The 26759-nt window shown below is 44.9% G+C and overlaps 1 protein-coding gene across 3 annotated transcripts; it reads left to right on the top strand.

Moving 5' to 3' along the window:
- Positions 1–483: 483 nt before the first annotated feature.
- Positions 484–25828, top strand: LOC133356168 (proto-oncogene c-Rel-like). Of its 3 annotated transcripts, none has more exons than XM_061573542.1 (10): positions 484–731; positions 12269–12292; positions 13613–13776; positions 15240–15388; positions 16592–16683; positions 17259–17393; positions 17964–18068; positions 18834–19055; positions 20478–20660; positions 22460–25828. In XM_061573542.1, exons 1-10 carry the CDS (start codon positions 695–697, stop codon positions 23536–23538), a joined length of 2190 nt encoding a protein of 729 aa, XP_061429526.1. In that variant the 5' UTR covers positions 484–694; the 3' UTR covers positions 23539–25828. The 3 variants fall into 3 exon arrangements, with proteins under 3 accessions (XP_061429526.1, XP_061429527.1, XP_061429528.1); XM_061573544.1 differs by lacking the exon at positions 484–731 and adding an exon at positions 3269–3384; XM_061573543.1 differs by lacking the exon at positions 12269–12292.
- The last annotated feature ends 931 nt before the right edge of the window (positions 25829–26759 follow it).

Raw genomic sequence — 26759 nt, 5'->3', positions numbered from 1 at the left:
CAAATTCCTTTCCTCCTGATGACGATCGCTTGTGTTGTGATCGAAACGTCGTAGTTTTTTTTGTTACTTTCTTTGAACCGTATCCGTGACTTTACCGCAAGACCCAAACAATATTTAAATGACATCATTGTTTTTAAAAAAATATCTGCCAGCTATTAATCCAGCCGAGAGGGGGGGAGGGGCTGCGGCGGGTGACTACATTTCCCGCGCGGAGGAATACCGCGACTCACAACGGATGGCGGTGAATCACCCCCCCCCCTTCTAACCTCCTCCCCCCCACCCCCTCCCCACCCCTCTCTCTAATTTCCCAGTTCGGATAGCGAGCCGCGCCGCCCGCGATTCGCTGCCGCCCAACCACGTGGTCGCGGCCCCCGCAACCAACCGCGCGCGGCCGTGGCGTCGCGAGGCGCGCTTATCCGCGCTGCGAAATGCAAACGCGCGCCGCGGCCTGTCCACATCCGCGTCGCGGCAGAGTGAGGAGGAGGAGGAGGGGGGGATTTTTTTTTCGTTGCGTGGGGGTTGTGACGGCCTCCGTGTTTACTTTGGTTTTATTAATCTCTTAATTATTAGGAGTACATTTTTTTTGTTTTTCTACTTCTGCCGGAGGTTAATGTTCGTGAGGTAGTGGCGTCGTTAGCTTGGATTGTTTTCCCACCACCACCACCGCCGCCGCCGCCGCCTTACACGCGCGCACATGGATAAGTTTGCGATTCGGATGGTTGGGCCTGGCGGTGAGTACGGGTTGCTGTTGTTTACGTGCCGTTAAACGTCGATTGTTTAAGTTGTTTATCTTTTTAATTGCCGTGTTTTGTCAAATAGCCGCCGCGCAGATCGTCGTGGGGACTTACTGCAGCGGTCGATGACATTGAGTAGCCCAAACGTTTGATGCAAAGTCGGTCGCGGTCTGATCGCTGATGGTGATACTGGCAACCGCCACTGTAATGTGGAATTTCAACCATTGTTGTACTGTAACTTATACACGTAGTGTCAGACGTGTTGTAAGTTACATTATACACCGCGCAGTGTATTTGGCCGAGTGACCTAATCAACAAATATACAGGAAAGCTTACTGGTGAGACCTGAACTGGCCAGAGAAATGTTGAATGTCCACAAGTTTAGTGTGAGACCTAAGGATGTCTTTTCGTTGTGTCACGCTATAAAGTAGATGATCACACAGTGGAAAGTTAATAGTGGATCATCTCCTGGTGAGCCAGGGATCCTCCATAGGAGAACGTACAATTTCAACGAGCACATAGCATATTTGGGCTTTAGAGTTTCAGAAAGTGCAGTCGTTTACGATGCCGATAATTGTTTTTTTACCCTTTTATCTGGCAACAAAACTGACACCTTTTTTCACAAGGAGTCATGTTGCATAGACTACAATACCTGCAGTCATGCAAACAAAAACATAACTCTGATAATGTATGCACTGTCCTTGAAGTTGAGTGGTCCACACCCGAGACAGCTTTCCTTAGAGCCTAGTCTCACATGGTGTTGGACCAGATGACGCCAAAAGGCGCACAACTCAAAGACAATGCACCATCAAAGTATGAGAGCTCGGGGTAAGCATTTACACCATTGGAACCTCCTTTGCCAGTAGAAAAATATGATACTTGGTTTAAGATAATAAGATAATTGGTAAGGAAAGCTGTCTCGGGTGTGGACCAATCGACTTCAAGGACAGTGCATACATTATCAGAGTTATGTTTTTTGTTTGCATTATGACTGCAGGTATTGTGGTCTATGCAACATGACTCCTTGTGAAAAAAGGTGTCAGTTTTGTTGCCAGATAAAAGGGTAAAAAAACAATTATCATATTTTTTTACTGGCAAATGAGGTTCCAATGGTGTAAATATTTACGAAGCTACTACGATGTTCCCACTTTGTGGAAATCCAGTTGTGGCCAGGGACACGGGGGGCCCTAGGGACGTGGAATTTCCACCACCGCTGTTTGGCTAACCACAAAGCTCGTTTGCGAGATGCAATTATCAGTTGCAGTGTGTGTTAGTGTGTTGGTACAGTAGGGGGCACAGGTGGTGCATCGGCCAGTCATCTCGGTCAGTCGACCCGTGGCACCTGGGTCTGCCCCGTGACCTCCTGCCAGCGGGCGTTCGACACTTCACGTGGCCTCAAGGTGCACTTGGCCTGGCACAAGCGTCGTGGTGACGTCACCGCCACTTAGTGGCGAATGGCGGTTGTTGTAGTGTGTGTTAGTGTCTGTTAGTGTGCGTTAGTGTGTGTTAGCGGTAGTGTAGTGGTTAGCGCGCTGCGCTATGAACCCGGCGACACGGGTTCGATTCCCGCTCACGGCCAACACCAGTGACGATTATCTGAACCAGTCCCGGGCCTCCCCTAGGTCGACTCGGCCTCAAATGAGTACCTGGTGCGGTGTGTAAACATTGCCACTAGGGAGCCCAAAGGCGGTCGGGCGTGGTGTTGGCCACCCACCCCCTCGTGTACCGTTCCGGCCTTCATAGGTGCTCGCTAACAGCACTTGCCCCTACAGTCTGTTTAGGCTATTTGGGGGATCTTTATCTTTGTTAGTTATACAACTTTTAGTTGTCAATATTTGCCTGTCCCTATTGGCAGGATTGGCTCTGGTCATCAAAATCTGGAATTACCCAACGATGTTGTCATGGCCACCGATAGTGTCAATCAGGGAGACGTGTGCCGACTTTCACTTGGTTAAGTTATTTCCTTCATGCAGGCTGTTATGAATAGGATATGTGTGCACTAACGTTTCACACGAAACTCGATAGTAATATGGATTGTGTAATGTATTGAACGCGTTATGACCAAAACTGCCCTTAATTATCCATGCATAACAGGCGTTGTAGGCTCTGTGTGGTTGACAGCAGAAGGGCAGCCCATCCAAAGCAATGGCTGTCATGCACTTATACCTGCTGCTCCACCTTGACCAGCATGGTGATGTATGGCAAAATAACCCCGCCACACGGCTTGGACAGGCAACTCATTCAGCAGTGGCTTTACAAATGGCTGCAGATGTACAATTGTGGTACATTGAGCCTTGGCCAAACAATGCTTGGCACAAAGACATTCACAGAGACGTTTGGTTCACGCACGACCTCGATGGACTTTTGAATTGTCTTAACACACCAAGGCGGTGTTGCTTCTGTTTGTTGTGCTCGACACACACCGTGGGTGACTCATTTGCGAAGTGTCACTGGTGCTGCTTAAGTTACATTGCAGTACATGACAGCATCGCCACTAATTACGTTACAGGCTTACAGCACAAGTACTGTGCCGTGTGTGTGTGGCTCGTTCCATTGCACCCGGGAACCTGATCGCCGGCTCTCAATGCACACGGCGCCGTGGGATCGCTAAATATAGACCTTATTGTCATCCGAAGCTCGACTCAACACGGTATGCATGTAATATTTCCTTCAGGGTGCACATACGAGATTGGGCTATTTTGGACACATTGCTTGTAATAATCCTGTATTGATGTTACTGCCCCTTGTCGGTTCGCTGTTGGGATGAAGGCCCTCCCATGCCGTGGTTAGTCGGTGTGGATTGGTGAAGGGAGAGAGCGGCCGGTCGTGGTTTAGTTATCGCCGCTAAGGTTAGCTGTAACCGCGAGTCGAACTCAGGTTATCTTGAGTTCATAGTACAGTATAGTGTTATAATTCACTGCGCATCACGCCGAATACAGTGCATGATACAGTGTTGTTATGAAGACCTGTTTGTCATTAAGGAAGATAGGCTGTGGACTGAATGTTGCAGTTAAAACTATTTGTATATATTTAAATGTGACCCATGATGGTGCATTGTTGCAATAATGTGTGTGCGAAATATCATAAGGCTTAAATGCACTGTACAATCTATACTTGTGTTAAATTGTCTCGATAATGAAGCATTTGAGATACATTCATTGCACAGGCATGCAGACCTGCAAGTTTAAAATGGAAATGCTATACGCTTAACCTCTATCGTTACAAGTACAATACTGCGCAATATTGTGTTTAATAGTTTAAAAGTATGTGTGTGTATAAAATAATACCCAGCAAGGCGCCACCTTGTCCCAAGACTGTTTCAGGAGGGCCAACTTTGGGATATTTGCCACATACCTGGGTTCAATCATTTTGAATTAATGGCAATGTACCGTAATTGCAATCTCCGCTAACAATACCGTTGTGATGGTAATTATAATTAACCCCAGGTCTGATTTGACCAATTCCATCCATATTCGATTTAACACGTAGGCTTTCGCGACCAATGTTATTCATAATATAGGTTTTTGGGTCAGATCGCGTTATTTATAAATATGTCGTAACCCTCCACCACCCGACACGGCCAAACAGTAAAAAATGTGTCACGTTTTTCAAAGGACAAAATAATTCACTTCTTTAGCCCAAATTTTTAATTTTAAAATGCTGTTAATTCTCTCTTCAGCACACTGGTGGGCTAAATAATTGAATTAGTTTGTCCTTTAAAAAACGTGACACATTTTTTACTGTTTGGCCGTGTCGGGTGGTGGAGGATTACGACACATTTATAAATCCATCCATATTGACTGCACGTGTAAGGGAATCGCCGGAGCAAACTCCATACACACGAGGAGTTATTCACTCACGGGTCTTAACATTTTCAAGCCCACGTCACATGCCCTAGAGTACAATCTTGATGATTGCCGATGTGCCTCTATCCAGACTCCATGGTGATGTAGTAAATCTGTACACGATTATGCTTGCCGATGACCAAGTCACCCAGAATGTGCTAGCTCTAATCGAGATCTCAGAAACTATGCAGGAGTGAGCTTGGAAGGTGCATAGGCACCCTTGTGCATAATACAGTGATTGTTGTCGGCAGAGGATACTGCAGAAACATCAATCAAGGTACAGGTAGTCCTCTACTTACGATGGAGATGCGTTATGACAACCCCATCGTAAGTCAAAAATATCGTAAGTCGAAGATGACCTAGCCTACCCAGGAGTCTTAAAGAATGGTGATAATTTATCAAAACAGCAATTTACAGTACCGTACTGTATAAACTATCTACTGTACGTATTTATTAATTACAATACTGTATTGCACAGTGAAATGTAAAGTAAAAAAAACAAGGTAAATTCTTAGCCTACCTATATGAACTGCAATTTAATATACATTTTTTTCAGGAAACAATTCTATCTGCTCTAAAAAAAGTTTTAACATGCATTGAACGTATCGTATCGTGGTAACCCTAACATGAAATCGCTAAAGCTACGTATCATACATTCATTGAACGTATCGTAACGTATCATATTGTACTGTACTCACCAAGATTCGTACGTTGCTGCGTTTGCCTGCCGCGCGAAATTTAAAAACTTTTACAATTTTGTCGTATCGCCATCGTAAGATCGAAAGATCGTAAGTCGGACCATCGTAACTCGGGGTATTATACTTTGATCCAACAATTATTCTCTTTGCCTTCACCAAACCGCACTGATGAGCGTGGTTGAAGTATGGTCAAAAAACCCTCACCAACTGCACCTTGTGGGGAGGCCCGCATCCACCTGCGGATTGACAAAAGGGCTCTACATTTACAACACATGATCGATCTGAGTCCTGTATTTGAATTCGGCAGGTAAATACAGATGCACGCTAACACGTGTTCTGCATTGGTGGCTTTAAGATACAAAGGTTACTTGTAAACTGTTGAATTTGCCAAGGTTAAAGAGCACGAGAGATAAGCCGGCTACAATATAACACATTTGATTCAATGCAAGTTAATGTATTCACTTTAATAAGTACATTGCACGATTGCACGCGCTTTATATATTTGTAGTAACATTATTTTATGTCATGTTGCTTGGTCATTACCTCAACTAATAGCTTTTGTACTAGTTGATTCCAACGTACTTTAATTTTACAAGCTGCCAGGTGGCACTGGTTAGAGTACCGTATACAATTTGCTATCAGAAGGCGTGTATTTAAATTCAATGTAATGGTCAACTGGGTCCACCATCCCCCAGGCCATAACAATAATTACCACTTTAAAAAAATAATACCTCCCATAACAATAACAGTGTTGTCTTCAAGCTTTACTTTCAGCGGTAACTTACCTCATGTGATGAAAGGGACAGTGTGGAAGACATTTTATATCAGTTCGTGGAGCGGTGGTAAAGTAGTTAGCACTTCACACTGTGAACCTGGAGACATGAGTTTGATTCCCTGGCACGACTAGCATCAGTGGCAAGTGATATCCCTTCAACCCATGCCAACCAGCATGGTAACCAGCATGGTAAAGTATGGAAAATAAAATACCCCATGAGCAACATGGTTTGGGTAGGCCTTCATCCATTGGTCGATTGAGAATGCCTGGAATAATTATTTTTACGTCAGTATTTGGTGCCATGATTGCGAACAGTATAAATTTCACTTTGAGCCCAGTGCAATGTTACGGGTTTTCACTTAACAATCGCATTCGAACGCGCCGCATAGTTTGAACTTCCTCGAATGGCAATCGCTTAGATTGTTAGAAAAATTTAACTGGAGCGATTTTTTAATGACCTTTGTAATCTCTAAACTATTCTGTAAACGATTATAAAATAAGTCCATAGATGTATACCTAAAATACAATGTAATTTGGTTTGATGATGAGTCTAAGAAGGGTTCGATTGATTCACTGCAATTTGTAGTCCACAAGTACAAGCAGATGTTGGTAAACAGTACTGTGTACTGGTGGACAAATTACAGTATCGAACGATGAGATAAACCTCTTAATGAGAAAGCAAGGGCATAGTCTCAGCAAAGAAAGGCCTTTAGAATGACTTTTTTGGCACATGTTTTCTGACGGGAACAAAATCAGCCCTCATAGTCCTCTCCTTAAACAAATTTTTCGTCAGCGTGTATCGTTTTATCAAAAATCTAAGCGGCCTTGATGGAGTGCTCTTGCTTATTCATGCTACTGCATCACAATACTTACACGTCACATGTTTTCCATCGGATAAGTAAACACTTTATCGGGTGACTTATTCTGGACAATGAGGCATTGATGACTAGCAAGTGTTGTAACCGTTTAAAATATCTTGCTGGCACTTTTGCTTCCTAACCACATGCGAAACACTGCGAAGCATGGCAAAGCAAAGCCAAAACATAAGCATTGCAGTGTGCTATTTGATTGTTATTGTTGTGGGTTCTAGCCAAAAGTCTCTGCTTCTCTCAACGAAGTGCAAAACGGACCGTTTGTGATCTGCATTGCCTGCCCAGCGTGATGCGGTGATGAGAGATGATAATGGTGACATCATCGATCCCAGCCCATTTTGATTTGGTTTATTATTGTATTCCATATTTTTCAGTTTTACAAGGTTTAAAATTTTGAACAAGGTTTGTCAGCATAATATGCGAATAATAGTGGTCATTCCACAGTACTAGCAGTACAAATTCCATAAAATTACGTGTTTAAAACACGTTTTCATCGTTGTATGTAGAAAAGTTTTTAGTTATGCAAATTCTATGCATTTTCTTCCCATATTAGTTTGTGGAACCACAACGATAATCATTAGCATGATGGACAAATAATGGAATTTTTGCCGACATCACAAAGATCCTGGAAATTATCTGAAAAGCCATGCATGATTACACGGGTTCTCAAGGGAATGGAGCTGGTGGTCTCAGCCCTGTCACCAATGACTTCATCGACAAACTTTACATTGAGTTTCTTTTCACTTAGTTTATTGGCATGCCACAATGTATTTGCAGGCCTCATGAAAGCGTGATCCTAGTATGAATAATGAGACATTTAAAGGAATTTTTAAGTGGTTCTGTGATCTCATATGGCACTTTTTCAGACTAGGTGGTCGATGGCACACTTAAGAGAGTTCCAAATCTTCTTGGTTCTTTCGGTATATAATTAGTTTATTATGTTTTATTTTTATTATTTTATTATTTCCCTTCTACGTGACTTTACCGAAAGAACCAAGAAGATGAATCCCTGCAGTCACGAAAGCTTTAAATCGAGAGTTCCAAATAGAATTTTTTTTACATGACTGATGGCATGATTTTCATGGAATGATAAAAGCAAGAAAAAGGCATGATTTTGCATAAAAATTAAGTTGTATATTCAGGTACTGTGTATAGTCAGGGCCTCCCAGGGGAAAGGGGGGGGGCAAAAGGGGAAATTTTCTGTGTGCCTTGCACAGCAAAGAAGACCCCACAACAGGGGCTATTCTTTGTCGTTATTGAATAAGGGTACCTACACTACGTAGAATATATACCTGGGACTTTAGCCCTTTCCCCCGCCCTCCGTAAACCTATTGGTGTGTGCTGTAATTACACGGTATATTATGTTTTTAAAGTTATCTATAAATGTTTCCAGCAATATGTGTGCATGCAAGCTTTTTTAGTGTATCCATGCACAGCATTTGCGTGCTTGCAAAAAAAACCAGTTCTGCAAGATTCCATTTTTTTGTTGTCAAATATCTTAGCCGGTTTGGCTGTACATTTAACAGAAGCCTAGCAAATGTTGTGCCTGTATCCTTGCTGGTGTGTGTCGCGTTTAAGTAATCTAGATCAAGTGATGCCATCACACCCTGCTTTTGCCAAATTACTTGACCACCAATTCGTACCAGTATCCTACTATCTTAAGTTGGATTCACCGACCACTGGGTGCCACTTTGTCTGCCTGTATTGGTAACCCACAGACTCCTCCATCCTGCACACGTGCCCCGTCTGTCACAGCCTCTTCTTCCAGATTACATCTACAGCACTGTGTTTTTGCCGCATTCTATTCCAAACTTACAAATTGCTTCCCTGTGCTGCAATAACACATATGGCATCCTCTGCATGGACATGGATTCAAAGGCCAGAAGCTGAAGTTCAGCGTGGGTCTCAGTTTTTTTTCAGACAAGACCGCTGTGATAGTGCACATGAGCTGTCTCCATAGAAAGACAGCTTATGTGCACTATCCCACACAGTCGTAGTGATTTTAGCAATTGCAGCCTTCAAATTGTTAGTTTGACACGTAGGCTTATTATTTATAATCAAGGTTTTTTTGGTTTAGATTGTGTAAGTATAAATGTGTCGTTAAAGCCGCCACCACCCGGCATAGCCAATTAATAAGGTTTGTCATGTAAACGAAACGTGCCAACTAGTTACTACTTCAGCGCACAGGTGTGTTCGAGAATTCTGGCAAAATCGCCCGATGATGCTGGATGTAGTTACCAGCAAAACGTCGTACTAAAATTGAATGTTGTGGATTTACTCTCCCAACACACCGGTGTGCTGAAGAAGTAACTAATTTCCACGTTTTGTTTACATGAGGAACCTTACTAATTGTCTGTGCGGGTGGTGGCGGTTTAGCTACGCATTTATACTTAGGTGATCTAACAATAAAAAAACTTTGTTCAGATTGTTAGTTGAGCGCTGTAATCAGTGCCACCCAGTATTCAGCCTTTGGCCATCCACCACTGGATGAGGGCCTTCCCCGTTCCTTGCGGGTTATGATGGTTATCTGTCCGTACTTCATGCTCGTCATGAGGGCTTGGTGAAGGCTTGGAGCATAGATTTGGGAACATATAAATAGAGTACAACGATGGATTTTGCTTGACTGCTGTCTGATTTTAACGACAGCCCCATGTCCGCTTAACATTTGCTATACATGGTTGGTCACCTATTTAAACAATTCAAGCTCCATCCTGCTTAGCTTCTGAGATCTAATGAGATATGTTGTATTCTGGATAATTTGTCATCTATACTGTGGTATCTACTGTACATGAATTGTGCATGGGGTTTATTGCGTGGGTGTTTGCGTATCAGTGTTGTCATCTGCTTGTGGGTGCCTTTTTGTTTTTTGTGCACGAATCAGCCGAGCTGTGAGTTTAGGTGTGTTGATTTTAGCCGTGGTCGTGTATAGCATTTGTGAGTGAGTGTTTGACTAGTGTTCAGTGCGCTCAGCACTTAACCTGTAGGGGTGTTACGATTAAGATATTTTAATACGATTCTCAAGCTCACGATAATGCATGGAGTCAAGTGTAAGAAATCATCTTTTTTTACTTTGTATATATGTTGTATGTAATGGATTCAGATGACCCCTCCAGCCACTGCAGAATGTTATATTCACAACAATGTTATAAATATGATTACCGAATCTAATCGCTATTCTAAGTTGTGACAATGCATTGAATCACAAGGGAACATTTGGACAAATGATATGTTAATATTCTAATACCAATGTTCAGTGATATACTAATGGAACATTTAGACTTATGGAGCGAATAAAACTACAAACGAGAGGGAGGAAAAAAACCATAAAAACTACAAATGATGATGGTAAAAACAGAGATGAAAATAATCCATTCTTGAAATTCAAGTTGCGGAATTTTCTGAAGTGGCATTGCCATTTGACGCAAATTGTTGTAAGGATGGATTTCAAAGTAGTCACTGAAGGTGGCCAGATGACTCGGACAACAGCCACTGCTGAGTCGTGCCTACGTAACAACATATATTGCATAATAGCGACTCAGAGCTCCTTGTTTATTGATGCAATAGCCTACTTTCTAACGTTTTACAGTGACTTACAGCTAAAACCAAAAAATCTTCGTAACTATATAAACACTTCTGCAGGTCTGCTACCTTTGTTAAATAATAATTTGAAGCCCTCACTTAGGTTTAAGATAATTGTTAACTCGCGTGCTGATGTGGCTACAGTATACCGTGCTTCCGGCGTTTTATAGCTTGTGCAAAGTAGATAGGTTCAAAGAAAATAACAAAAAACTACGACGTTTCCGAAAGATCCAAAGAATATGAATTCCTGCAGTCACGAAAGCTTTAAGTCAAAAAGAGATGCAATGTGTTGCCTTGCAAAAGTGTTGTACTTGACAAGCAAGTCAGATAGTAGTGGGGGGGGGGGGGGGGTGCATTATGTAACTTGGTATTGACAACAGGCTGTAAAGAGTGAAACAAATATTTTAAAAGTTCTTAGAAACAAATAGAATAACTGATCATAATATGTGCACATTGCATCTAGCCGTTCCATTGACCTTGACATATTTCACTTGTTCTTTTTTATATGTCCAAGTATGAAATCGGTTCTCCCACGCATTGCACATTTCGCGACAGTAACTGACTTTTTGTTTGTTTCAGTTTACTTTTTAACATTGGTGCTTTCACACAACCAATATTATTAATTTGTTTTTTGGATTACATCATGTGGGCGTCGCTCGAATTGACATAGTATCTACGCTGTAATCCAGTAACGAATTCTGAATCGTTATTTAGTATTTGCTTATGTTCCGGGTTAACCACGTATTTATAAATGTTTATCAGATATATTTGGCAGATCCCCTAATCTACAGAACCACGAAGTTTCCTGTCAAAATATGTGGCTGGGTGACTTCGGGGATAATTATTGTGTATTTGGCATAGCATTACATCGCACTGTCGAAAATTACTTATCGTTTTGCTTGTTTATCTGGGAAAAGCCTCTGAGTCTCTATACAGCCTTTAATGAGGGTCCTGCCAAGTTCACAGTCAGGGGCACTGTTGCTATGCTTAACTCCAATTGAGTCGTATGCAGGTATTTTTCAGCACTGGGATGTGTGACCCAATGCCAATTACATTCTAAATAATTATTGTTAGCTATGGATGAAAACCGGAGAACCCAGAACAGGGGGAGAACATACAAACTCCACTCAGAAAGGCACCTCAGTCACGAACCTCACCCGTGACCTTCTGGCTGTGAGGCACAAGTGTTACCACTGTGCTACGCTGTAAAGTACGTGTACATTAACCCTTTCCTGTTCCGAGACGTGTCTGCAAGTTGCAGTGTGAGGGGTCCCGTTCCCCTCTGAATCTCTGAACGCGCAAGCGGCTCCTCGTTGATTTTACTTGGAGGCATAGCACTCTATGATATCTGGCGTCAAACTGTGCCACATGCCCTCTCCCGCATTGCCTTGTGGGAGGCTCGGTACCAATAAAGTTATTTTATTTTAGTTTTTCTTCCGGTTTCGTTTCGATGATGTACATGTATGTCATTGGAATGGAATCGGAAGAAAAACTGCAACGTGAAAGGGTTTTAATCAAAAGTTGAATTTGTCTCCCTCTTTAAATGACCGCTTGGCAGTGCTCATATCTGTTGGCAGTTCTGAGCCTAAGAATGAAATTTCCACATTCCTAAGGCAAGGGCACATTATGTAAATGTGTTTTTTTAGATCTATTTCGACAAAAGTGGTAATGATTGTAAATTGCTGTAGCCTGGATAAATAAAGCTTATTTACTTAAAAGTGAACGTGTTTTCATTGCTAATGTTGTGCAATTTTTGCTCTTGCAGGGCTTTTTCCGAGCATTGATCCTGGTAGGGTTTGTGTTGTTTTACATTGCATCGATTCATAACACCGCACTAGTTTTCTCATTCACTGAGACAAAGTTGTTGTCGCAGCACTCCCATGCAGAGATTGGAGGTGAAATTTAACGTCAATGACTTTTCCATCTCATTTAACGTAAAATCGGCACATTTATTAAAGCGTTCCTCAACACTCGCTCGTGCCGTTTGGTTTACCGATGGCATTTAGACACAACATATGGCAGTGCTGAATTGTTCCACGTGTTGTTCTTACCTTGAGTATGTTAAATATTTCCTGTGGGGGTCACACCTTCGGTAATTAGCTTCATCAATTTACAGAGTGGTAACGAATGAACACCCGAGGGCATTGCATCTCACCATGGAGTAGGCTGAGGTGATAAATACTTGTAGATGTCGCGAGCAGTCTTCTTTTGCAATCGATCTTTTAAGCTAATTGTATTGAATGTGAAAAAAAAATGTCAAAGTGCAATCGGTTTCCCACTAAACCTAGCTTGGGGCAGTGGTGGAAATTACACATTTCTAAAACGGGGGGGCGGGGGGGTGAGTTATATCCTTATCGCAATGATTGTTGATTGCCCAGAATTGCTTTTCAATCCATGAGCTTCGATGGGTTGAGTCAACTCCCGATTTGAACTGTTGAGCTTTTCCGATTGCAAGCTGTGCTTTAAACCACTTTGCCACCTGACCAGATTAATTTACTTCCATGCAGCATGTACGAGGCTTAGGATTGCTGTAATGAATGTCTGGAATTAATTTACTGGTTCCTGCCTCCTTCCTGTTAATCTCCTCGCTAACACCACTCTCCTTCCTTCCTCTATGCCTACATTAGTGTCAATGTAGTCGGCTTGTTTTATTTTAGTTATGGTCTTAGACTAGTAAATGGTAGCGTGTGGAAATTTTCACTTCATAATCTGTGGAGTTATTTTAATGATTCCTTCATTTTTTCAACGAAAGCAGCCAAAATGCAGTCCATGAGTAGCTATCAAAATTTGCCACGCTCACACAAATACTATCAAGTCAACCAATCGGTGAACTCTTTTTACAGTGGCTATATATTTATATATCCATTACCAATTTTTTAATTCCTCATTGCACTGAAGTTTAATAATTTTGCTAAGTTATAACAAGTGCATCTTAATTCAGACAAGTTAATAACATTTTTCGAATTTGGCTAATGTGGACCGAGATATTTGGACCCAAAGTCACTTATCCTCTGGACGTTCCATCTTCTTCAAACGCAAGACGACCCTGTCATTCTTCCCCAAACGTGCCTGTTCGACTCTGCTCTCTTTGTCTGGGCTGTGCGCACAGGCGCCCTGGAGAACATGCTGGCTATGAAGCCGCCACAGCTGGAGGTGTACGAGCAGCCCAAGTCGCGCGGCATGCGCTTCCGCTACGAGTGCGAAGGCCGCTGTGCAGGCAGCATCCTGGGAGATCGAAGCACGGACAGCAACAAGACATACCCGGCCGTCAAGGTGAGACACACTACGAACCATCAGATGGTGAGACACCTGACAAACCATTAAGGTTACAACCATTAAGGTGAGACACCTGATGAACCCTCAAACGGTGAGGCACCCAACGAACCATCAGACGTCAACATACATACAACATATTGTCTTGATGATGAACTGTCGGATGATGGCATAACACAGGTATGTGCAGGTATCAGTCATATGTGGGACCTGATTTGCCAGGATCACAATATTATCAGAGCATTTTTGCTGGCATGTTTTGGCACACGTATGCGTGGTTAATGCAGACTTGATGTCTTGCAATAGGTATCAATTTGGTGTTTGAACATCTTAATACCTGATTTATTGCCAGAATGGTTAAAGCCTATTCTTATTTTCTTTCATCAATCAATTTTTATTTTATGTGCCAATATCGCCCTTGGTAAAATAAGCGTCACTGCACATTACGACGGAATGGGAAGGGTACGGGAAGGGTACGGGGAGCATACAGCAACAGGAATGTAAACAGAAACCCTGTCGGGCCCTCAGCGGCTAGCACCGACTGAGCAAAGTAAATTGCAACCGTGCGCAAAATAAAATGCAACCATGACATGAAGATGATGATACCCTCTTAGGTGGCACCCTACCACAAGAACACCCTCCTAAATGAAGCCCTACCGCCGGGCCAATGTGCCGTTTTGACACCGCCAGATAATTCCCCATCACGCCAACACGCGTTCTCGCGACGACGCGCTGTCAAGTGAGCGGAGGGCCTTGCCACAAACAAACAGCACTGTCATGATTTCATGCCTTGCTCTACGAATGCGCTGTAATGAAGACACGCTATCAGATGACGTCCGACCACGGAAACGTGCTGTGTTGATGACGAACTCTCAGGTGGCGCTACATCACAGCAGTACGCCGTCATGATTTTGCACTTCAAGGTGAAGTGTTAGCACAGTGCCCGGCATGTAAACTTCCATTATCTTGAAATAATTTATATAGCGCCTTATCCAAGGCGCTTTACACAAAACTAACAATCGTACAGATGAATGTAATGGTGGAGATGAGGTGAATGAAATAGATGAGGGGAAGCAATGGGGGAAATCTGTGATGCGTGAATTCGACGAAAGCGAAATTGATGGCAGTAAGTGATGACGAATGGATTGAATGAATGAGGAATGAGCGATAGCCGTATAATGAAATTATGAAGAGGGAAAAGTAACGGTGGTGGCGGTTATGAGGGGGAGATTAAGGGGTCATGGGGTGAGTTAGGGAAAATAGGTGAGTTTTGAGTGCGTAGCGGAAACTAGAAAGCGAAGGTGACTTGAATGTGGATCTTGATACGGGGGGGGGGCGATTCGTTACATTCCTAACGTTGACAGCCTCACGATCTGCCATGTGCGTGTTGAGTTTGAGATTTGTGTTTGTCCACGAGGCTAAGTTATTGAGTTTTGAGTTGACCGAACGACTTATCGCCGCAGCTGGTGAACTGCACTGGGCCGGCCAAGGTGCGCGTGTCGCTCGTGAGCAAGAATGACCCGCACCGGCCTCACCCGCACAGCCTGGTAGGGAAGGACTGCTCGGATGGTGTGTGCGAGGTGGACGTCTCCTCGGGGGTCACCATCGTGCAGTCAGTACTGGTGCACTGCACTCAAAACGTGCAGAACAGTGCATACCACACGCTGGGCCCGATACACAAAAACGCCACACTGTACAAACACGCCACATGCCAAACGCGGCACTAGGCACTCGTCACGGAGACACACTGTATTGGGCACACATCGTGCCACACACTGTACTGGATACAACACACTACCCTCAATAGATCGCACACTGCACAATGCAGCACACAAAACACAGTGCACAACACAGACGATGCTACACACAGCATGTTAACTTAACTCGCCACACAAAACACTGTACACTTACCACTGCACCCAGCACACGTCATATGACGTGCTGCACACAATACACCACACACAGCACTTGACACATGAAATGCCACACAATACAATGCGCCACACTCGCAGTACACACCACACACGGCACTCAAAATATCACATTGCATACAACGGGTTACGCACATCACATTACACACCAGACACAAAATGGCACGGCACAATAGGATAAACCACGTAAAAAACTAAAATTGGCATGGTCTTGAGACTCAAGAGGGCCTTTGCCAGGAAAACAATAAATAAATATATCAGCATACTTCCTAGTAAGGAGTTGAATCTGCTTATCATCCCTCCAGGAATCAATAACACGAGTACCGCTTCGTGGAAAGTTTACACCGCCCAGAGTTTTGGAGGTGACGCGGCCTAGCCGTAAGCGCGCTCCATTCGCCGCGAGTGTGGAGGTTCACAACTCGATTCCAGCGGCCACCCTGGTTATTGCTTGCAGGTGTATTAACTTTCAAAATACACGCCACATGATTCGCAGTGGACAGAGCAGGCCAGTTTGCGCTGGCATCACGGTCCAAATTTGGCAAGTTTCAATTATGGCCCACAAACTAATCAATTGGAATGTAACATGGCAATCACCGTCCCACCGTCCGTGAAAGCTTTGCAGAACCCTCCTGAAAAGAACATCGAATTTATACCACTGCCTCAGTGTGATGGCTCGTTAAAGCAATTAGACACTTTTAATTTTATATAAATGTTTAGGTATGTATTTGTAACTTCTTTCACACCGTACGTAGCCAACCGTGCTAATCGGAGGTGTGGGATACAATTTGTTTTCAAAACAACGCTCTGTGTGCATAGTTTTCATATCAATAATAATGTCCTGTTGCCTAGTTTTCTAAACGGTGTTCCCAATAACTCTGTTCTAGGTTCCAAAATCTGGGCATTCAGTGCGTGAAGAAGAAAGAGGTTGCAGATGCCCTGAAGCTAAGGATCCAGAAGAACGTGAACCCTTACAAAGGTAACGCATCATCCTGTACACCCGCTTTCCAGCGATCTATTATTCTTTACAACTACAACATTACAACAACAACAAACAAAGCAGATGGGTGCGAGCACGTGTGTGATGGGTCATTGCCTCCGCACTTTGTACATAGCAGTCCAGTGCTCGCCAAGCTGCATTGGCTTCTGGTTGCCAAACTATTGCTTAAGGTCGCACTCATTCCACACAAAGTGCTTGCCATAAGGAACCAACATACCTTGCTTATCTCGTCAAGGAGCATAAACCATCACGCGAACTCTGGTTATCCTCACAGCAGCGGCTTTTGGCTTGCCTTCGAACAAAGACTGGTCACTGCATCGTGTGCTTTCAGATGCGCTATCGTGGCCGTCTGGAACGCTCTTTCTACCGATATTAGGAATCCTCTTTTGCTGTGCACTTTTCAATCTAGATTGAACACTCATTTCTTTAAAACTGCTTTTCATGTTTAGTTTGTTGTCCTCACAAGCCGCGCCTCCCGAGTTGGCACGGTTGGCGACGTACGGTGCGAAAGAAGTTCTGCATACATACATGCGTACCTTGTCTGCTGGCCGCAGTGCCAGAGGAGCAGGCCCTGGCTACAGAGGAGATCGACATGAACGTGGTGCGGCTCTGCTTCGAGGCATTCATCCACGAGCGTGGTCGCGTCATTGCCCTGCCACCCATCGTCTCCCAGGAGATCAGAGACAAGAGTAAGCCGCCTCTCTTTAGCTCTTTCCGCACCTCAGATTGAAGGCGTCAACACAGCGGTTCGCACTCAGCGCGTGGGTTGCATCCCGCCTATAATAGGTGTGGATACTACCGTGCAGGAGAAATTTAAAAATGTGTTTCTGGGGAACGTCGGCACCACGTTTCTCGGCGACAAAAGGCACTCGTTCACAACGTGAAAAAAATGCCTCGATGTATTGTGGCCTGCGTAACATGGGGAGAGGCATTGGGACCGGTGGGTCTTGATTTTGCAGGGCCCCCCATATCAAACCACTGCTTTTAATGCATTAGCTCAGTGTAACGTGAGGACATGAAAATGCCTGCAGAGATCCAATATGGGTAAAACTTTAATTTAACGTTGTGTTATGAAAAATAACTTGCCTAAAAGACAACCGGCCATATTTTATCAATGGTTACCCAAACATTAATAAGCTTTTTGCCCCCGATACTGACCAGTCACCTGCTTTCCTAGTGATAAAAGACGTGCGCTTTTTTTTACGTGTTACAGACTCCATTAACTCGGCATTATTTTTCCTAACTTTTTTTTCCTGCAGAGGCACCGAACGTTTCGGAGTTGAAAATCTGCCGTGTCAACTTGAATGCTGGCAGTGCACGTGGTGGGGATGAGGTTTTCCTTTTGTGCGACAAAGTTCAGAAAGGTCAGTTTGGATGTACTCCCCACCCCCCCCCCCACCAGCCTCGTTTTCGTTGTGGTTCAAAGATCACATCTGTCATATAAATATAATTTATACTGGTAGGAATCTCCTGGTTACACCAGCCCACAGGGGATTATTGTGTCCGTCGTGCAGGGAGGGTGGGGAGGGGCTGGGTGGGGAGGGTGGGGAGGGGCTGGGTGGGGAAGGTGGGGCTGGGTGGGGGGTGGGGCTGGGTGGGGGTTGGGGCTGGGTGGGGAGGGGCTTGTCACCCTGTGGTGCCCATATAAAACTCAACGTTTAACCTACTCACGCCGGCTTGTGCCCACCCTCACAGTCAGGCATATTTGCGGAATACACCACGCCGCCGTTGACCCTGGCCATTGACCGAGCAACCCAACGTTCCTACTAGCTCCCTCCGCAGGAATGTGTTGCTATAAGAAAATTGTTGTTCCTACCAATGGTGTTATTAGTAGTGCTTATCATTTGTGTTGCTAGTAGCAAGAATTTTCAAAATGGGATTTCTATACCCAGTGGAGCTGATTTAGGAATCGTATCATGCAGAACAACACTTTTCACTTGTCTTTGCATCTTGACCGTCGGTGTCGCCATTCACTGCACTTGATCATTTTTAACATTTGGCAAATCACTCTTAATGTTAAGAATCATGAAGTCCAGTGGACAGCAACACCGACCGTCAAAGAAGCAGTCTTTACTGAGAACGTAATTGACCCTTTTTGTTGTTTGTGCGTTTCCGCGTGCAATGAGCAGAAGACATTGAGGTGCGCTTCTTTGAGCCGGATGGCAGCTGGGAGTCACGCGGCAGCTTCTCGCAGGCCGATGTCCACCGGCAGGTTGCCATCGTGTTCCGCACACCGGCGTACCGCGATCCGGGCATCACGCGTCCCGCCAACGTGCGCATGCAGCTGCGACGGCCGTCGGATGGAGAAGCCAGCGAGCCGATCGAGTTCCGCTACATCCCAGTCGACCCCGGTGCGTCCTGTCGATCGGACGCATTTTGGGATGGCGTGTTTTTTTTCTTTTCATGGTCATATGCAAGATCATCGATTATTGGGCTTCTTCCAACATTATCCGGTGGTCCTGGTGAAACCTGCAAAACCGCTTCAAAGGCTGTAACCAGACCGGCGATCGGCATCATGTGTGTGACAAAAAAAAGTAGCCATACTTCGGTGTTAAATATTTGATACAGTACATTATACACTACATACAACTTCAACAATGACAATACTGCACGCATGTACATCCCATGCAGAGTAGTCTTCAAGATTGGAGTGGTAAGTACGGTATAGTAAATACAGTAACTTTTTAAAGTAGGATATGAATTCTGTCATTGTATGTTTATGCCGATTTACATGTAGTAAACACATTTAAAACACAAAAAACATAACACCTAAAACACGTCGTACAAGAATGTGCAAAAATAAGCTATTTTAAATAATGATTCGTGATTATCCGCTGTTTTTGAAAATCCGGCGCCCCTCCCCCCCCGAAGCCACCGGATAATTGATGATCTACTTCATGTTGAATTTCTTAGGCACCATACGTAGACAACGGTACTAATCGGAAGTGCGGGGGATGGACAAACATTGTGGTTGGTGAGCACAGGCCCAGAATCACCAAGCGGCCAGCAACATGCATCGCTATTCAAGGTGTAATAGAGGAGAGTCGATATACGTTTCTTGACATGAGCAAAGTTTACGGGGACTTGGGAATAGACGCAACGGGAGGATTTGTGTGTGTGCTTGTGTGTATGTGCACGTGGGGAGTGGTGTTTCACGCAGTGTGCTTAGGTTTTATTTCCGGTCATGGCTCACATCAGTGGTGATCATCTAAACTTTTCCTTGCATCACCCCGGTCGATTAAGCCTTAAAATTAGTATCTTTTGTGTCGCAACATTTACAATCTTGGCTCTCCAACACACCGGTGTGCTGTACTAGTGACGAATTGGCAACGTTATGTTTACGTGACAACCCTTACAAGTTGGCTGTGTCGGGTGGTGGCGAGTTTAAACGACACATTTATATATTTACGCGATCTAACCAAAAATAACTCTATTATGGATGACATTGGTCGCGAAAGCCTACGTGTTAAACTGACCTTTTTATATGTTCCATTGCAAGGCAATGTATCATATATTTGTAGTCCTCACAAGAGATGTGTGGCAATGTAAGTTAAAACCCAAATGTGAATCCGTAGATTTTTGGTTGCATGCATTTGTGCTCCAACTGAGGCCTTTAACCCCATTCACACATGGCTGAAACATGGATTCAAACTCAAGTATCTCAGCGGTGCTGACTCAGTGCTCGGGCAATGAGTATAAGCCACTTTTACTGAGCTGGCTGCCTCTGACTTGTGTGTATCACGTCATGTTTTCGTTATCACATTTCTTGTCAGATCCCCACAAGCTGCAGGAGAAGCGCAAGCGAAAGGCCGATTCGTTTGACAAATTCCTGGAAAGCACCAACATCACCGGGCTCGGGACTCCGTCTGGGAATATTGCGGAGAGGAAGGTGGCCGTGAGCACGACCAGTTCGCAGAAATCCAAGGATCTTCTCCGCCAGAAGATTCAAGATAAAAGTACGGCTTGACACAAAGTTCTTCCACTACCACCAACACCGCAGTGTGAAGGGAGCGCTAGGCTGTCGGGTTTGTGTGCGCGTGTATATGTATCTGTGCAATTACCTGGTAAATGTGTAAACATTGTCACTCGGCAGACAAAGGCGGCCAGGCTTGGTGTTGGCCACCCATCCCCCCGTGTGCTGTACTGGCCTTCATAGTTGCTCGCTAACAGCATTTGCCCCAACCATCTTTTAAGGCTATACGAGGGATCTTTGTGCCATTCCTCGCCTCCTCATCAATAGGAGTTGAAGAATGTTCATGGCTTACACCCCCACAGAAGATGACCATCACTGGAGTGGCAGTGTAGTGGTTCGTGCGCTGCGCGACAAACTCGTTCACCCGAATTCGATTCCCGTTCACAGCCAACACCAGTGATGATTATCTGAACCCAGTCCTGGGTCTCCCCTAGGTCGTCTCAGCTGGTGTGACGTGTAAATATCAGCACTGGGGAGACAAACGCAGCCTGGCATGGTGCTAACTACTCGCCCCATTGTGTGCCGTGCCGTCCTAAATAGGTGCTCGCTAACAGCACTCTCGCCAACATTCTATTAAAGGCTATACGGGAAAACTTTATATATCTAAGAAGTGTGGGGAGGAGTAGTTAGTGCGCCGCGCTACGATCACAAGAACGTGAATGATATCAGCGGCAAAAATGTGAACTAATAAGTACCTGGTGTGTTATGTGTAAATATCAGCACTGGGGAGATGAAGGTGGCAGAGTACAAAGCTGGCCACACCACCCGCACACACCCTCTTGCGTGCCGTATCGACCTTGAACTTTGCTTGCTAACGTTACTTGTTCTAACAGCCTTTGTATCTCTATGGGCTGTATGAGTCGCTTGAAACCTGTGGACTGCCGTTTAACAATCGGTTGAAATTGTCACTGGCTGTAGATGATGTGTAACTTAGATAAGTGCAGCTTCTAGTTGTGCTTGTGGTAGCATTCCAAATCTTACTGAGCTGTAAGGAAATTTCTTTTGGATTTTGGAAGCCTTGAAGATTAAGGGACATTTTTCACGTCTTGATGAAATGCTCATAATGCACCGATTTTTTTTTGTTTACCACTAGATTGGTAATGGATACATTGGCATAATTTTACTGAAAGTACATGAAAAAAAGTAATTAGCTGTTATTTCAAATTAGGCAACTTTTTCAGCAAACAATTGACCACACAAATTATAGTTCTGCAGGTTAATTTTGAAGGTAATTGTCTAGTTTTAGAAAATATGCCTTCTATATGAAATACTTGAATGGTTTAATACATAAATTAAAATGCACCATTACCATCCCAGTGTGGATTAATAAGTCACTAAGTATGTCGGACGCCATCGTATTTTATGAGCGCTTATCAAGAATGGCGGATAAATTATTTGAAAATTAATTAATAAAAAATTAGTCTGCTCAAGGATAAAAACTACTTTGTAATCGTACTAATTAATACCCACGCCCAAAACCGTGGAATTACCCTTGCATTCAGGCCTAGTTACTCAAGTCGGCTGCCACTGGGCAGAGCGCAGTTAATTTAGGGTTTAAAAAGGACCACCGTCCCGCCTGGGTGAATAATGTTTGTTAATAAATTAACATTATTTCCGCTTTCTCTAAAGTCCGCAGCAGTCATCTTGCAGAGTTTTCACCACCGGTTCAGGGCCTCCGTTGCCACCGAGTGCTGCCCCAGTGCCTATGTGATTGAGGAGACGCTTATCAAAGTGAAAGTGTGATCTTACAAATCGGCGTATCCTGGAACTCTGTTGTCTCAGCCCAAGAAGCCTCCTTCATGCGGGGTGCTGGCTTCGTCTCCTCCCCACGCACGCCGCCAGCGTCCGCCGGCTACGACGCACAGCCCTCCCTGAGCGGCGTCACCGTCGCGTCATCCGTCCATCCCACTATGCCTTCGTCGTCGTTGTCGCTGTTGCTGCCCGCGGCAACATCAAAGGCGCCGTCGCCCGGTCACACGGCACACCACAGCTCTGTAACTGTGAGCGCCAGCCCCAGCGTCGGCTCCGTGCTCGTGCTTGGCGCAGGCGGCGGCCAATACTCGCAGAGCGCGCTCGCCAGTGACATGCAGGGCCTCAACGTCACCGAGCTGAACCCTGTTCGGCCGTCGGCGGCAGCGTCGGCAGCGGCGCAATCGAGGGCTGCCGAGAACCACACTCCCCTGACGTCATTCGACATGCCTGCCGCGACAGGGGGCGGCATCGACAGCCTGACGGCCATGAGCTTCAGCGAGTTTGAATTCCTCGGCAACGACATGTACCCGTTCGTGCCCAATGAAGACTTGGTGATATTCGCCACACCGGCCTCGCCAACGCTGCCCACGCAGCACGTGCCGCTCACCAGCGCCGCCGCCTCCGCCACGACCGCCGCCGCCGCCACAACCGCCACCGGCACACCCGACCCAGACCAGACGACGTCGGTGAGCCAGCTGTCGCAGCAGCAAATCTCCGACGTGCTCAACATCATCCGAGACTCCATGCGTCATCAGCACGATGGCGCCACTGCCCCGGAAACGGCCGCGGCAACCGGTGCCGCCCAGGCGAACTTTGCGACGAATGCGCCCGACGGGCGGGAAATGCCGGCTTGGTCCGGCGGTGCAGTGAACGCGCAGTCGCAATTACATTCGCAATCGCCTGCGCCCGATCAGTCCCTGCAGGCGCCGGGAGCCGCCTACCCGGCAGGGCAAACTGTCTCCGGCCTGGGACTCGGCTACTTGTCGTTTCCCGACGATATGCGCATGGAGAGCCTGGAGCGGCTCGACAGCGCCGAGCTCAACCGGCTGCTTGAGACGGTGACCATGGACATGACCAACAACGTGGGCAGCGCTGACGGATTCTTGTAGGGAAATGGCGCCGCCCGTGAATGGTTGTTTATCGATGGCGGCAAACGACCTTTATTTATAGGAAAACAGCCTGGGGTGTTGGCGGCTGTGGTCAGGTTCGCAAGTTGGAAGAGTCACGAGTTTGAGAAAATATGATTCGGTGTCGACTCGACTGATTTCTTTTTTTTTACCAGTTTGGCTTGCTCATTAGGAATTTGATGGTGGTCATCTTGTAGATTAAAACGCACACCGGGCATGGGAATCGACTTTGCACCACTGGGCTCAGAAAACTGGCTCGTGACTGAAACGGAGATGAGCAACCACAACATGGCCAGTTTTATTTAGAAGTAAGATACATTGATTTATTTGGGAATTATCAATGAATCTCAGGACTTTAAAAAAGTGTCATGCCTTCATATGTTTGGCCATTTACTTTTTTAGTGCATGCTTAAAGGTAAAAAAATGCACACTTTTAAGAAACTACAAACTCGCTTTGTGGTATTGCAATATCCTGATCAGCTGACGGTCGTGTGATGATTTCTACATAGTCCCAACAACCCCACCTCTACGAAGTTCTGGGTTACAGAGGTGTGTTTGTGTGTGTGTCATGCCCGAAGTTTTGCCTCGCTGTTGTACAGTCGCGAATATTCATGGCGTGTTGTTCTGATGTATTTTCGGGCTGCCGTAGTATGCGCTGCGCTACAATGATAGTGGCCCTACGTTTTATTCATCCACTGGTACCTCTGATGACCCGCCGCCACTATCGTGCAGAGTATCCATGCCGGATGATCATCGTAGGTTCTCTTGTGGTAGGATACAGTGTGGGGATCTTGCAGTTTGTTGAAAGGCAACGTGGGGAAGTTCACTTGAAGTCTCTGGATAGAGGGAGGCTACTCCTTCCACTGTTCTGGTATAAAGACTGTTATACTTACATGCTGAGCTATACTGAGCATAATTGTCTTTTGCTGCCCTCTGCTGATGTATAGGCAAACACAAAGGTCCTCAAATCCTTTGACTTCTTGTGAGCTTCTTCTTGGTTCTTTCGGTAAAGTCACGTAGAAGGGAAGTAATAAAATAATAAAAATAAAACTTCCCTTCTACGTGACTTTACCGAAAGAACCAAGAAGATGAATCCCTGCAGTCACGAAAGCTTTAAATCGAAATTCTTGTGAGCTATCACACCTGAGGATAATGAATTATCCCTTCAAATCGTACATATGGGCAAGACTGGATCGAGTTTTAGACTGAAAATCTAAAAGTTTAACTTTCAAAAACCCAGTTGGGGGAAGACTTGAGTGCATTTTTTCACCAGCTCTCCGATGTTTATTCATGTTGTGCCGTGTTGTTGCTCGTCACGATGTCCGACGTGTCTCTCCAAGTACGAGGAACTTCTTCAGGAACGGAATTGAATTGAAGCTCCCACAAGCATCTGTGGAGCATATTGAGTGGTGAAATTTAATGAGTGAAGATCACAGGAACTGTAACCATGGTAATAGTGATAATAGACTGTTAAGGAGGCCACCTATTGAGAACTTATTGAGTGGGCTGAACTGTACCAGCAAGTTCTGGAATCAATCATAAACCCGGACTGCTTTTCTCTTCAACTCTATCACGTACAATGAGGGTGGAGCTGGGAAATCCAGCCCAGATTTAACATTTGTTCGACCTCTGAGGGGTGGGTATTGAGCCTAGTTGACCCCCCCCCCCCCCACCAGAATTTGTATTCGCAAATTATTTTTGTTGAATGGGAACTGTAATCGCAGCCATGCAGCACTAACCAGCCAGGTTTTTCAAGCACCGTCCCGTAAGTAAAGAATACTATGTTTAAAAAAAATCCCATTTTGTGAAATCCTTTGCTTTACTTTGTTTTGACATTAGTTTTTAGGAATTCCGCTGCATGGCTGACTGGTGTTTTTAAGGCACTAAGTTCCGTATACACAATGCGAGTGTAAATACTATCGCCATGTGTCTTAATTGTGGGCTGTGGTGGTTGGCGATGATGGTCAGTGGTGTTAAACACTCTTGCAAAAAAATCTAAAGAATTCGGAGCATGCCGATTAAATAAGCCATCAACTTAAAAACACGGCTGTAAGATTCTAAACAACAGGAAAAGCGCTGATAATCGCATGCACGTGGCGTGTGAAAATGCTGAACGTGTACACGTTGGCAAACTAAAACACAAAAGAAATCGACAGACCACGAGTTGCAACGTACATTTTTATTCTCGATGCTGTATAAGCATGGGGGGGGGGGGGCATTTTTAGCGCATTGAAAAAAAATTGTTACGGGAAGTGAAACTGGTTTCTCCTCTCAGAGACGTGGGCATATATGGCAAGACTCGTGCTAAAACCTGAATCAATCGTACACGGTTGATATTTCGTCACTGTTGCATGGTACTCGAATGTAGTGCTAGACGATATCATCGAAGCATTGCAGGCAGTCGAGCGTACCAATGGTTGCAAAACTTCTTGCGGCTGTTTAATTTATTTCTTTCGAGGCCAGTTTTCATGCTACATTACTCCGATTTCTACGCAAGCACGCAAATGGTCCACCAGGGCAAGATTCTTCTCATTTGGCTGCCCGGTGTCACGTGGTTGAAATTCCACATTCCTCGGTGTTTACTTAAGAAGACTGTCAGCGTCCCACAAACCAGTTATTTTACAAACCTGTCAACCCCTTATCAGTGCCTGCCTTACTACAGACCAATTCAGACCTTATTGGTCACACCGTGCCCGTATGAATCTCAACGTTAATCCAACAAAGTCCCATCATAAGGGAGATACACAAACACATCGAATTTAGTTTGCCCGTATTGAAACGGCTGTACGCCGTAAGGACCTGAACTCCATTTCCCTGTACAAGAATACGGGTAAACTGTGTGGGTTGACAGGTATGATTTTTTTTTATCAACCCTGAAGTGATAATAGGTTGTGAGCTAAACTCTCAACTGTCATTTTTAAACTCATGATAGTGATACTTGGCTGGAGAAATGCTCGCTAACTCACCAAGTCTGTTGCTGGTGCTATTATTGCATGGCACACAATGGGCCTCTGTTAACATCTGCGATAAAATTAAAGTGGTTGTCGCAGGATTAAACGTTGGCATTTTTTTGTAAAGCCGATTCACACCTTTACAATGTGTCCTTAATAAAATACGTCGCCCACTAAATTCGGTGAACGCTATAACGGTGCGCAGTGATATGTGGCTCACAATCGGAACCACTTTGTGGAAAGTCCTCTTCA

Source organism: Lethenteron reissneri, chromosome 53 (genome assembly GCF_015708825.2).
Source record: "Lethenteron reissneri isolate LAM-NWPU_2019-01 chromosome 53, ASM1570882v1, whole genome shotgun sequence".
In the NCBI taxonomy this organism is placed as follows: Eukaryota; Metazoa; Chordata; class Hyperoartia; order Petromyzontiformes; family Petromyzontidae; genus Lethenteron; species Lethenteron reissneri.
This window is presented reverse-complemented; position numbering and strand designations above follow the sequence as displayed.